This window comes from Artemia sp. Qi Xiang Cuo, chromosome 3 (assembly GCF_049724085.1).
Source record: "Artemia sp. Qi Xiang Cuo chromosome 3, ASM4972408v1, whole genome shotgun sequence".
NCBI lineage: Eukaryota > Metazoa > Arthropoda > Branchiopoda > Anostraca > Artemiidae > Artemia > Artemia sp. Qi Xiang Cuo.
In genome coordinates this window covers 28,011,350-28,026,184 of record NC_142796.1, presented here as the reverse complement: position 1 = coordinate 28,026,184, position 14,835 = coordinate 28,011,350, and the positions used below count along the sequence as shown (strand labels likewise).

General features: G+C 34.7%; 1 protein-coding gene across 1 annotated transcript; it reads left to right on the top strand.

Annotated features, from left to right (window-relative positions):
* The first annotated feature begins 1,624 nt into the window (after window positions 1–1,624).
* Window positions 1,625–14,597, top strand: LOC148953956 (segmentation protein Runt-like). The gene is made up of 2 exons (XM_089086046.1): window positions 1,625–1,916; window positions 14,473–14,597. The coding sequence occupies exons 1-2, from the start codon at window positions 1,625–1,627 to the stop codon at window positions 14,595–14,597; spliced, it is 417 nt and encodes a 138-aa protein (XP_088942172.1).
* The last annotated feature ends 238 nt before the right edge of the window (window positions 14,598–14,835 follow it).

The window sequence follows — 14,835 nt, the reverse complement described above, 5'->3', positions numbered from 1 at the left end:
TCGGGTAAGGATATTAACTTGGAAACTTTCAGAGTCAGTAAATGTTCCAAAGCTTATTGCGTCATTTATGCCTACTGAACACAATTTATATTACAAATAATTTATTTTATATTTATAAGAGTGAAAATATAAATAACAAATACAGTAAATCTTGAATTGCTGAGTTTTCTGGAATTAATATCATCATATGTTAAATATTAAGTTTATTTTTGTAAGTTCTTTCCAGTGATCATTGTTATTATTGTGATTCATTATTTATTTGTCAACGATGTTTTGAGAAACAAAAGCATACTGTACTAGATACATATAATTTTCTATAAAACGGAAATTATCTAACAGGATTTAGAACCTTTGCGGTTAGGAGAGGGGTACGAAGGCAGTAGCCAAACTGCTGTTTATAGTAATTTTTCTTTTTTTAATTTTACTCGAATATTCAATTCAATTTTTACGTTTTAAGATTTGTTTATTCCTCTGTATTAGTACTTCTTATCTTTATTTTTGATGGGGTTATTTGATTTTTTTTAATTTTGGGCTTCATTTATTCTTTAATAGTAATTACTGGTCCTTTTGAGTTGGAATCATTATAAAGATTTATTTCTGCTGGTCTTGAGTTTAATATGTCTCTTTACTTTTCTTTAAAGTCTTCTTTTTTGGAAAGTTTTTTTTTAATTTAAGAACAAATAGAAATTAATTTATAAAAGCGTTTCCGAAAAATAATTAATTTTTTTACGAACTCATAAACAACTGAAACCCAAAACAAACATAACTTAAATAAATGATTGTATCAAACTTAAAACAAACAGAAAATACCACAAATGATAGTAGGCCCACCACCCCCAACACCCTCTAAAGTCCTGAACATCATTTGTACTTTACTGAAAACAAAGTTTGTTTTAGTCAGTTACTCTTCTATTTACTTCTTCTAGTTACTCTTCTTCTATAACGTTGAAAGATTAAAAATCGTCGATACTTTCAGGAATCAATATAATTATATTTTAAAAACAATAATTTTGTTTAATCAGTCTTATATGTAGTAAATTTTCATCTCTACTTTTTTCCTTTTAAACACAATTCTTTCAGAGGTATACAAAATCAATTGTTAAATAATTTATTGATTCATCAATTCAATATATGACTTCAATCAACTAGACAAATTTCTTCAAATTGTCAATGTACATTATAAGCTTTCATTTAGGCCTCAATTATCTAAATGTCTGAATAAAACAGAATCCAAAAAAATTCTCTGTTTTTACTTTGATTGATGTTTATTTTAGGTTTTGTTTCTTCATTCATAGTAATTTCAGCACGTTTCATGTTTGGCATCTTATATAAACTTATCTATGATTTACTTTAGGTTTTAAAATTCGCTTTTTATTTTTCGTTAAAAAACCTTGTTTTTAATCAAATCTGCTCTAAAGAATAGTTGTGATCATGAAATGGATATTGTGTTCCATCCCTAGATCGAATTCTTACGGGAAAGCGGTTAGATTTGGGATAGGTTGTTTCCCCGTGTTCATTGCTCAATGGGCGGTCTTACCTGCTTCAGTTTTCCAATGACTCCGAAAAAGGCTTCAGAAATCTACATACTAGTGAAGTAAGCACATTTCTAACTTGGAAAGAAACTATGGATTATCAAAACTCTAATGTACCGTCTAACATACCAGGTACAGACCTTGTCAAAACCGGTAGTCCTGCAATCTTGTGCTCCGTATTACCTTTACATTGGCGGAGCAATAAAACTTTACCTTCGGCATTTCGTGTGGTGATACTTTGTGATGTGGAAGATGGTACGATTGTAAATTTACGAGCTGGAAATGATGAAAACTGTAGTGCAGAGCTTAGAAATTCCTCTGCTATAGTGAAAAATCAAACTGCCAGGTTCACCGACTTAAGATTCATTGGAAGAAGTGGGAGAGGTCAGTGTTGTCACTACTGTCATCTTACTTGCCATTATCTTACGGTACTTTTATATGTTAATTACACGACCTTTTTCTTATGTCCCTAGTTCAAAGTGGTGAAAAGTTGGCTTATAAGAATTTTTAGATCCCTTCCTCGTACATAAGTATCACCTCTTGAGTTTTCATGCAATCTCATTAACAATCTCATTGTATTTTGAATATATAACTTTCATTAGCAATAGCCTTGTGCTTTAGGGGGGGGAGGAGGGCTGTAACAATTTTTTTTTGAACGGTTTTACTTTACGATATAAAGTATTGGGAAATTAGACTGTTAATAAAATTAGTTGTCTGTACATAGCTCTGTTTTCCCGCTATAGACTTGAGATCTATCGATCAAAAAAAGATGACACTCGAAGATAAAAAAAAAAATGTAATAGTCTATATGTATTTGTTTAAGTCTATTCTATATTTTATTTTAATGTTATAAGTTTGTTAAAAGTTTTGGATTTATTTGGCCATTGGAAGTGAGTACACAATTGTTGTGAAAACTAGTGTTGAGTGAGAAGGTGAGAAATATTTGTTTTTGATCCCTTTTTTTGGTCTAAAGCCTGAGCATTTTGTTGTTGTAACATTAGTAGCTCAAACCATGCTATCTCAAATAACTTATGAACTCGAAATATTGCGGTCCTCTTGGAATTCAGGGTATCGAGGTTTTACTATATCTTATTTTCTGAAGGCCGTGTGTAGTTAATAGAAAGAGTTTTTGGTACGGTACTTGTATGATAAATCCCCTACCGCTCAAGTTGCTCATTCATTGACGTACTATAGAACCGGTTTTCGTTAGTTTCTTTCAGCTTAGAGTGAGACAAGACAAAGAGAAGTGACAAAATAGATGGAAAGTATATAATTTGGGCTATATATTTGCGCATTAGGGAGAGGGGGGTAAAGTATTCGGATATTGTGAAGTTAAAAAACAATTCTCACTACATAATATGCAGAGCAATTGTACCTAACACAATAAGCATGCAGAGCCAATATACTTTACCCCCATCCCCCTTAATATGCAAACATATATTCCCAAATTTGTTTCTAAAATATTATATTTTATATTATTTACTTTCGTATTATTTATAATACCAAAAATATTATTTACCAATACCAAAAGTAAATAATACCAATAGTATTATTTACTTTGGTATATTTCATTAGGATTGAGCGTCAGAGAAACATATTAGGAGAATATTAGGTAGGGGGTATATCATACAAGTATCGAATTTTTGGTTGGAATTTTTTGGCCGGCTACATCGATCCTGGCTAAAGAAACATAAAGAACTGCTATATTCTGGCTATAAAATTGGTATCGATGATTGTAAATGCTTGTAGTATTACTCGTATTTAAAATATTGATAATAGTGTGAAGAGAAGGGTCATTTTAAATTATAGATTTAGAAGATGACAATAATGAGGCTAAAGAAGCAGTTTAAAACTTAATCTACTTAAGGTGACATTTTCTTTTCGTTCGAGCCGATATGTTCTATCTGAAGAGAAAGAAAAAGCAAATTTCCCTGTTAGTTCCTAGACTGTTACTATTTACAAAAACTCAAGCTGCTGAATGAGATTGCTGACATCATAGTCAAACAGTTCCTAGTAACGAACTGTAAGTAAGGAGCGACCCGGCTCAATAGTAACCAAAACTCTAAAAAGCGGAATTTTGATACCTGTAGATACATCAAAAGAATCAAATTTTTATGCTAATTCCAAATATTACCCATCAAAAGTTACGAAAAAATTTGCCATATTTTCGAACAAAGGGGGAAACTCCCCCTAAAATTGATAGAATCTTAATGAAATCAAACCATCATATTCAGCGCGTATCAGAGAACCCTACTGTAGAGGTTTCAAGCTCCTATCTGCAAAAATGTGGAATTTTGCATTTTTTGGCAGAAAAAAGATCACGGCTGCGTGTTTTTTTTTTCCAGGGATGATCGTATCGATCCAGTGGTCATAAAATATCTCGAGAGGGCTCATTTGAACGTAAAATAAAAGTTCCAGTGCCCTTTTTAAGTTACCGAAAAATTGGACGGCAACTAGGCCCCTTCCCACGTTATTTTTTTCCCAAAGTCACCGGATCAAAATTTTTAGATAGCCATTTTGTTCAACATAGTCGAAAATATAATAAATATGTCTTTGAAGATGACTTAATCCCCCACAGTCCCCGGGGGAAGGGCTGCAAGCTATGAACTTTCCCCATGGATTACATATAGGATTTGTTATTCGGAAGCATGCTGACGTTTTCAAGAAGGATTTTTTTGTCTGGTGGGGGGGTCTGGAGAAGGAGGCTACGTGGAAGGATCTTTCCATGGACAATATTGTCATGGGGGAAGGGACATTTCTATGAGGGGGGCACCGGATTTATCAGCATCATTTAAAAAACGATCAGAAATTAAATAAAAAAACAAGTTTTATCAACCGAAAGTAAGGAGCAACATTAACACTTAAAACGAACAGAAATTACTTCGAATATTAGGTGTTCTCCCGCTAGTCAATATCTCGCTCTTTAAGCTAAAGTTTGTTTAGTACTTTCCAAAAAGCTATCTATTCTAACTAAACGGCCTTTGTGATTCAGGGTTATTCTTAAAGAACTAGAACAAAATTCGAACTTAAGCGTAATGAGCGAGGTATTGACTAGGGGGAGAACCCGTCATTTACATAATAAAATTATACGAATATAAAAATTCGTTACGTAAGTTATTTCGTAAGTTACGTCAGATCCAAATTTCGAGAAAGCCATTTAGCCAAAGAAAAAAATTAATATGAAGATTTCATTTTAATTATTCATATACGGCGAGCCAAAATCAAAGCAGCATTAATTCAAAAACGTTCAGAACTTAAATTAAAAAAAAAACAATTTTTTTTAACTGAAAGTAAGGAACGACATTAAAACTTAAAACGAACAGAAATTATCCCGTATATGAAAGGGGTTGTCCCCTCCTCAACGCCTTGCTCTTTACGCTAAAGTTTTTTATGGTTTTAAAATAGTCTTGTGAGAAAGATTCAAACTTTAGGGTAAAGAGCAAGGCGTTGAGCAGGGAACAGCCCCTTTCATATATGGAATAATTTCTGTTCGTCTTAAGTTTTAATGTCGCTCCTTACTTTCAGTTAAAAAAGCTTGTTTTTTTATTTAAATTCTGAACGTTTTTAAATTAATGCAGCTTTGACTTTGGCTCGCCACGAATATTAAAGTCGTTCTTTGGGTCATCCATAATAAAGACGTAAACGTCGTGCAGTTAAGCACCTTCTATCTCATAATCTTACTTGAGTGTGCTCCTTTATAACCTACAAAATTGTTTGAGCCCAGAAACATAATATTGTTTTTAATTTTGAACAATTTTCACGATATTTGTGTCAATTTATTTGCTAGAAGATCGTTCTGAAAAAGAAACAATTTATCAAGAGCAGAAAAGAAATTTTGTCACTCTCAACACAATATTATCCAAGCCCTTAAAACTGCATTAATAAACTGACCTTGAGACCAATAGCATCCACTGTAAGGATGCCCTTTGGACCACTCATAGATAAAGATAAAAAGTGCATTGCCTTAATGCCCCCTCACAACGAGATTTAACTAATCCCAATATTAAACTACTGCTCTCTTGTGCCAATTATAATTTTTCATAGAAAATTATTATTCGTAGCAGCCAATCGAAAAATTGTATAATAAATCTGATTGGCTCAAATTAGCGCAAGCTAAATCTCTGCATTAGTAAACTATCATTGTGAATGGGCCTTCAATGAATAAGTCCTTGCATAAGGGGCCAAAAAGTATACTGTTGTGTATGCGCTTATGCTAATGTATCCGTATTGCGCTCGATTAAATAGCCTACGTGCAACCATTGTACTGCCTTGCTAGGGCAGTACCTCGCTCTTTACGCTAAAGTTCTTTCGGAACTTTTAAAGAAGCTTATTATTCTAATTAAACGGTCCTTGTCTTTCAGGAGCTATTCTTAAATAATTGGAACAAAAAGTCAAACTTTAGCGTACAGAGCAAGGAATTGAGGATGAGGAGGGGACAACCCCCCTCATACACGTAATAATTTCTGCTCGTTTTAAGTTTAATGTTGCTCCTTACTTTCAGTTGAAACAACTTTTTTTATTTAGTTTTCTTTTTTTGAACAAACCCGCTTGTAAGAAACAAGTTTTGAACCCTATCCCGCAAAAAGTTCTGGTCAATCATGCAGATTTACCATTGCATGTCTCATTACTTGGTCCAAGTACAGACCCGAAACTTTGGATTTCGAGTTCCGACACTTCATTAAGAGGGAGGGATCAAATATATGAATAATACCTCAATAGAAAATATAAAACAGTTTAAAATACTTAATCCAACACCGCCGAATTAAATGTTTGCTTATAACACCGCTGTCATGTCTAAGGGACCTGGCATTTTCTCACTTCTGAGATTATTGCGTCAAACAGTTTGCCAAACTGTTCTCAAATAAATAATGATCGGGGTAATGTAGGCTATATGTGAAGGATCAGAGCGTCACTTTGATTTGTGGATTCTCCTTTTGAGAACAGCTTACCCAACGCATTTTTCATTATCTCAAAAGAGTGAACATATCAGATACGACCAACAGGTATCACGTCGATGATAAAATGGATGTGAATAAATAGCCAAAAAGGGTCAAAACTTGTCAGACTACCAGGTAGTTAACTTAGTTTCAAATAGGTTATCTCTTTCGATGAAAACAAGATTTTACTAAATATTAGCCAATGATCAGTTGGCATACCTGTGTAAAGTATTTGGAACATAAATGCGAGAAGGCTTTTTCTGGTGTCTCGTTTCTTGGAGATTTGGCCATGTATATGTCAACGAGACCAGTCCAGGGGGGGCTTTTGGGACTAAGACTAGTCGTGGGAAAGGGTCCGTTCCCAGGCATGGTTGAACAACCAATAGCTGGAACTTCCGTTCCAGGAAAGTTGTATTCTTGGCTCATTTCTAAAGGCAGTCCATCTTTCGCCTTCGTCGTAGGTAGTTGTTCTTGTGCTACCTTATTTTCTCTATGTGTATTCTCACGTTATTTAATAAAGACCATGTACCAACGTTTATCGGCTATCTTTGGAATTTACGTAAACCATTACATCTGCCAATATAAAAGGCATACAAATAAAGAACTAAATAGAGATTTACAGAGTGGTGGCAAGTGGTTAAAACTAGTGGAGCATATATCACTAGTGGAAAACCTCCAAGTGACATTTGAGTGACCGTTATAAGTACTTACGACATCTTACGCTAAATACTGGCAACATATTGAAGAGTTATTTCGCCAGCTACCAAAATTGCTGTGATATTGAGCTGCAAATACTGCAAAAGACTGATTAATAAGATATCGAAACGTTATGAGCTATTGAACTTTCTTCTATTCAAAGCGCCTTCTTGAAAAACACTTTCTTTTAAATGAACATTTTGAAATAGGCTGTTACACAATGCCTAATATGGATTTCCTCGCGATAGCTTCTACCTACTATTTCAAATTTCTACAACTGAGAGTATCAGGTTGATTGCTACCTTCACTTAGCCATTCTACGTTTGGTGGGTGTTTTTACCTGATTTTATACAGTCGACGTGTGATCTACATTTGACAGTTTCCAACCAATGTTTAACATTTTTGAATTCGATAATCGAAAATTAATTCTCAAGTGTGACTCCATTTGATGCTAGTGTTTTATTTGAGACCAACTGCAATTGGATTTGAGACATATTACCTTTCGTAAGTGATTTAGCACGACTAAACAACCCAGTAAATTTTATTAGACCCTTCTTGTTAAAGGTGAAGTTTATTGCCAAAAACCTGTCGTCCGTAATTAAAGAGATGTGTTTAAAACAAATATTTAAAATTTTTGAACAATTGTTTTTTCAAATTTTGATCTCAATATGTCAGTTATTATTCCTATATTTGACCCGGCGAAAACTGGATATAACAAAAAGGTTGCTTTTGAGTTTGTAAAACAGTGGAGGATAAATGGCATATTTCCATTTCTTTTATTTGACTCCCTCGATTATAAATTTGTCAAGTTTAAAACGTGGATTACTTGTAGCATATTCCCCAGACAAAATAGTAGGCAAAATCGTTGCAGAGTTTGTAGGCGTGGCTCAATTTAAGGATGAAAGGGCATATCTATTCTATAGAAGGATGCAAAAATTAGGAAGGTCATGTAGGGTGTCCTTAGAAGCCAGGAATGATGGTGTAGTCCTTGGAAGATTTGCTCTTAATGTATTCAAGGAGGGGATCAGACCGTCCTACAAACGGTATTTGTTAGAGAATAGTGCAGATATTTTTTTTTGTTTAGGTGATGCGTACAAGGTTGCAAAGCAATATGAACAGATAGAACAGATAGTGGGGAAAGGAGACACGTCTTCTTTTTCCGATGAATTTTTTTCTGCGCTGACGAGGGTGAAATTTGGACTCAATGATAATGCGAATGCACTGCGATATGGTACTGATTCCTCGCAGGGCGGTTTGGCTACCCAGGAAAAGGGAGCTGGTTTTGAGGTCCCGTGGGATGGTACTGATGCCTCACGGGATGGTTTTTTGTTGTTGCACTGCGAGATGGTACTGATTCCTTGCAGGGCGGTTTGGCTACCCAGGAAAAGGGAGCTGGTTTTGAGGTCCCGTGATATGGTACTGATGCCTCACGGGATGATTTTTTTTTGCTGCACTGCGAGATGGTACTGATGCCTCGCAGGGCGGTTTGGCTACCCCGGAAAAGGGAGCTGGTTTTGAGGTCCCTTGGGATGGTACTGATGCCTCACGGGATGTTTTTTTTTGTTACACTGTGAGATGGTACTGATGCCTCGCAGGGCGGTTTGGCTACCCCGGAACAGGGAGCTGGTTTTGAGGGCCCGTGGGATGGTACTGATACCTCACGGTTTGGTTTTTTTGTTGCACTGCGAGATGGTACTGATGCCTCACAGGGCGGTTTGGCTTCCCATGGAAAGAGAGCTGTTTTTGATGTTCCGTGGGATTAAAAAAAAGGATGTAAAGGTAGCTAGTTTTGATGTCCAGTTGGATGTGGTTAATGCCTCAAGGGATGGTTCTAATGCGTAGCGCTAATAGTTATGTAAAGATATCAACAGTAGTACTGCCATTCGTTGAACCACAAGTTAGTAGAGTAAAACCAAATAGGTCAAAACCGAGGTGTTCCGCAGCAATAAAACCCCGAGGCTCTTATTGGTAATAATATCTTGACGACATCGCAATATGGTAGGCCAATCAAACTGCAATGGTTGACATATCTATTCCATTATTTATAAGTTTATGCAATTTCATTTATTTGTCGCCAATATTTTCAGGATTGATTAGTCATTCCTTGTGCCCTAATCTGAAGTTTATACATCATCCCAACTTTTCTTGTTCTCATCAAAATTCAGGGGTATGGGGAACAAGTCTATTTTAAAGTATAGAGAGAAAAATGAAGTGTTAAAATATCCAGTTTCCGACTACTGTTATTAGTACGGTTCGTTTATACTATGTAAGTTTTTACTTATGCAAGTATTGTGTAGTGTTTATATTATTTAATTCTTTACTAGTTTATGCTGAAGAATGTTAGTAGGTGAGAAGTGAATAATTTGGGAAGGGTATTGAATGTTTTGAATTCAATTAAAGTTTGAGGTTTAATGAGAAGGGGATAATCCAAATTTGGGAAATTTAACTTAAAACAGGGGGGAGAATCTGTAAAGTATTTGGAACATAAATTCGAGAAGGCTTTTTCTGGTGTCTCGTTTCTTAGAGATTTGGCCATGTATATGTCAACAAGAACAGTCTAGGGGGGGCTTTTGGGACTAAGGCTAGTCGTGGGAAAGGGTCCGTTCCCAAGCATGGTTGAACAACCAATAGCTGGAACTTCCGTTCCAGGCAAGTTACATTCTTGGCTCATTTCTAAAGGGAGTCCATCTCTCGCCTTCGTCGTAGCTAGTTGTTCTTGTGCTACCTTATTTTCTCTATGTGTATTCTCACGTTATTTAATAAAGACCATGTACCAACATTTATCGTCTATCTTTGGAATTTACGTAAACCATTACATCTGCCAGTATAAAAGGCATACAAATAAAGAACTAAATAGAGGTTTACACCTTTAGTGCTTACATGCACACAATCCTTTTTTGATAAATGAACGTATTTATCTCTGTCAGGATCGCGTGTTTCTTTATGTTTTTACTAACTTAATGCTATTTGTTTTGGGAAACCAATCTAGTTCATTGCTTTATTATGAGATTTGTGCATGACCTAATAAATTGGCTTTTGTGGCAGCAAGGAAAGCAATATTGATCGTTTAACACTTAAAAAAAAATGTTGACCATGACAAATAGTCCAAGGCTCTAGGGTGAAAATGAGAAAATACGTAGATGGGTAAATACAGGCGATCAGACAGAAGTTACACTTAGCCTACATGAAGTGTTACTTCAAATAACAGTTTGTTACTTATTTGAACCTAAACACAAACTCGGTTAATTAGGCTGAGATTGAGAGAAAAGTGCATTATATTCTATATAATAGAATGGGATTCTATTAATATTTCTTAAACGGTACACATTAGTTGTTAGAGAAACTCAATAAGAATTATTATTAACGGAGTCCAAATCCCTGTGTGATGTGATTTGACATTTAGCACAAAAGCAAACATGGGATGACCTTTAAAAAAAACCTGATTTGAAAAATTTACAAATAATCGTCTATTTGACAGTTTTACATGAACAAGAATTTTGTTTGTCAGGTTGGGGGGAATTCGATATTTTTATTAAGTTGTTGACAGTTGAATTGTTTTAAACACATACAAATAATAATGACAATAATCTATGTCTCAGCCGCGATGCAAGTTAAGAAGTAAAGTATCGAACAAAAATGAAAACATATAAAAGAAAAAACGTGGGAAATTATGGGAAATTATACAAGCATCCGTCTGTTTCATGAGCTTTTGTTTGGAAGTCTGAGCTTGGAGACACCCCTCTCAGCGCGTAAAACTTATTAATCCGAGTTAATTCTAAATACAACATCATACCTCAAATCTAATGTTGAACGTGTTTTCAATGTGCTCTATATACGTTTGCTCTGAGAAACCTTCCAGGCCACCAAATAGCATCATAAAATTTACTCTATCCCCTGCTTACCAGTTATTCTTACCGATTCCCTTTATTCCTTCAATGTTTTACATTTACGCATCAAATGAACATTTTTCCATGCATGCACCCACATTTTAAACATGAAAACGAACAATCTTTCATATAACGAGACCATTAGGCTCCCTTCTTTGGCCGATAGGCTACTATCAACCCTTGGTGTATTTGTACTTTAAACCTCCCTTTCAAACCTGCCTTAATAATAATATATTTATAGACAGTATTGCCACCCCTAGTGATTTATTACTATTTCTAGTGATTTTGTTGCCTAGTAATTTTCTTGTAGCTAGTGATTTATAGGGATTTTTTTCTAAAACTAGTGATTTTTTCCTAAATCTAGGGATTTTTCAGGATCTAGCGTGTAGATTCATGATTCAATCGAGTAAATCATACAAGAAGCAAATTAATTAAGAGAAAACACAAAATAGTGATTCAATACAGTTGCTAATATGTTAATAGTTGAAACTTCCGATTTCTCACCATATGTCTATATCAGATATAGACCCCAGAGCGTTATCATCAAGATAATGGGCAAATCTAGTGAATTATAAAATCGCAAAACGTTCTATACTTCCTATCTTACAACATTTGCTCAGGTCAAATTTTGTCTTCATATTTATGTTGTTGTTTTGTTTTTTTTGCTCTGTATTCTATCAGTTCTGATTCAGAACTGATAGATTACAGATTTCCTTTTGTTAAAACCTTTGAAAGTGGACTGAATGGCGGATATAAATACACCCTCTACATCTGCAAATAGAATAGAAACGGGGTAATTGAAAAATAAGAGAATAGGTATACATTAAATATAATTTTCTAAATAAAAAAAGAAATAATTGAAGAAGAAAATAGAACTTAGTGCTTTTATAATAGGATTTGTAATATAACTAGAAAGATTGAATCGAACGTAGTTTGATGATTGAAGTCGGATGGGAGTAAGGGGGGATATCTACTCTGGGAATTGTCTAATGATTTAAATTTTACTTCTAATATCTAATAGAAACTCCAATTTAAGTTTTTTAGTACTTTTAAAAGAAACATCTTATTGTTCTAATTAATCAAACTTTAAGAAAACAAAATTCAAACTTTAGCGTAAAGAGTGAAGTGTTGAGGAGGGGGCAACCCCCTTATATACGTAACAATTTCTGTTCGTTTTAAGTTTTAATGTTGCTCCTTACGTTCAGTTGGAAGATCTTGTTTTTATTTAATTTCTCATCGTTTTTTAATTAATGCCAGGAAATCTGGCCCCACATTCACGGAGAAACCCCCTCCATACGGGAATATCCTCTAGACAATTCAATCCCGGTGAAAATTTACCCTGAAAAATTACTCTTAGCCACTGTGCGCGCAAAAATGAGACGGAAAAGGGAAACCAAGACATATAAAAAGAATATTGTATTAGAATTCTGGCAAATTCCTCCAGTGTATAATTTGCCCTGACAAGTTCAATCCCTGGAAACTTCCCTCCGCATAGAAAATTCCCCCATGGAAAAACCCTCAGCAGAAAATTAATTTCCGTTCGAATGGACCCTCTCCCGAAATTTCAGGAGCACTGGGTCGATACGATAACCCTTGTAAAAAAAAAAAATAAACACGCATCCGTGATCTTTCTTCTGGCAAAAAAAAAAAAAATTCTTTCTCAGGCTCGTAACCTTTGATGGGTAAGACTAAACTTAATGAAATTTGTATATTTGAAAGCAACATAAAAATTCAATTCTTTTGATATATCTATTGGTATCAATATTCGTTTTTTAGAATTTCGGTTACTATTGAGCCGGGTGGCTCCTTACTTACAGTTCGTTACCACGTACTGTTTGAAAAATGCAAAATTCTATATTTTTGTACATATGTGCCTGAAACCTCTACAGTAGGGTTTTCTGGTATGCTGAATCTGGCGTTATCATTTTCATTAAGATCAGTTGATGTTTGGGAGGTGTTTCCTCTTTTTTTTCCAAAATTGGGCAACTTTTCTCAGGCTCGTAACTTTTGCTGGGTAACATTAAATTTGATGAATTTTACATATTATTAATAAGCACCAATATTAAATTGTTTTGATGTATCTCTTGTTATCAAGTCCCTGTTTCTTAGAGTCTGGGTTACTATTGAGCCACATTGGTCCTTTCTTACAGTCCGTTACCACGAACTGTTTGATTAAGAAAAAAGATTATTAAATAGATAAAAATTAAATATGCTGATCTGTCACGAGAAAGAATTGATGTTGCAGGAAAAATGTGTCTTCAAGCCTTCATCTTACCTTCTAGAAATATTTTTTTGCAGGCTTGCCACCCTGTGTCAAAATTTATGTAAGCATCATTTTCCTCTGGCAACCGTTTTCCTAGTATACAGACTTTATTCAGTGGAAGACGAATGGATTTTGTCTGATACTAGTCACCCTGTTGCTTTAAATTCCTTTATCTCCCATCGAAATTTTGTACGTTTTAAATAGTCTGGAACAGCAGTTTTTTCCCCTTTTAAGAGAAAATGAAGGAACCACGAAGTTTGGCTACTCAAAAGCCTCGATGTCGGCTGAACTGTTAGTCTTGTAGAATGTGGACTATTAACAAGAGGCTTAAATTCTAGTGTGATAACTTGGTGGTTCTATTAATGTCAACCTTCAAGGTTTCCCATAGGGAAGACAAAGGTGTGACTGCTTGGATAGCCAAATTAATATTGACCCAACTCTTTTCTTGCAAAAATATCATTTAAAACTGTGTTTTCCCGCATAGCAACATTTCTATGCCCCCTCCCCGACAAAAGGTTAGGAACTTACAGACAAGTTCATTCTGTCGTGTTTAGTTGCCCTAGGAATTCTTCAAGTTTATTGCAATCTAACTGGAATTTTCATGCTTTCAGCTACATTTGGGGAGCAGTCCGTTTTTTACGACTATTGAGAGCAGTGAACTTTTTTTTCTTAGAACGATTGAAAGACTCACATGATTAAGGAGCAACTCAACTCCTCCAAAAGAAGAAACAACAGTTATTACTATCTCATGATGGAGCGTTGTTTAAGACTAGCGGCATATTATACTCTTAAATTACCTGACCCCATGAATTTAGGAGTTAAAAAAAAATTACATCAAGCCGCCAAAATTGACAGTCACAGTGAAAATTGGACATCTGACTATTGTCTTTGCATTCTTAGTATTACTTTTACAGTTGTATTTTTTGGTGTTATGCCGAAACATCCTTAAAGAATTTTCAGGATTTTACCATTCTTTACATACAGCTGCTTATTCACCCAGTTCAAATTGAGCAGGAAGTTTGAAATCGTGTAAACATTTATAGGAATGTAGTACCTATTTTACACGAAGACATTAGTTTATTTTTATTCTCCAGAGAAAAAATTCTGGATATGGTAATTTCGAAATGTATAGTTGACAGTAGCTTCCATGATTTTAGGTAAAAGCTTCAGTCTTACAATAACTATCGGAACAACTCCACCACAAGTTGCAACGTACACAAAAGCTATCAAAGTTACTGTAGATGGTCCGAGAGAACCCAGGAGTAAAACAAGTACGTGTTAATTATTATACTTGTGATCAAACTAATATCAGTTGTCACTGGCTTATATACCTATATACTGATACACTCTGGTTTTAAATTCGAGTACATGAATAAATCATGAGATTGTTATTTCTTATGAATATTTCTGTTAATAGTTTGTAAATTTACAATTAAAATTAATTACACTAATGTAACTTTTGTGCAATTCATGAATTTTTTAATCATTAACCAAATCGAACTTTTCAGTGATTACTGGAA

Bases quoted from the DNA above. Each gene is read 5' to 3' on its own strand.
- LOC148953956 (XM_089086046.1), top strand. From the start codon at position 1,625: ATGGATTATCAAAACTCTAATGTACCGTCTAACATACCAGGTACAGAC. The intron at 1,917-14,472 runs GTCAGTGTTGTC...CCATGATTTTAG, and splicing joins CATTGGAAGAAGTGGGAGAG to GTAAAAGCTTCAGTCTTACA.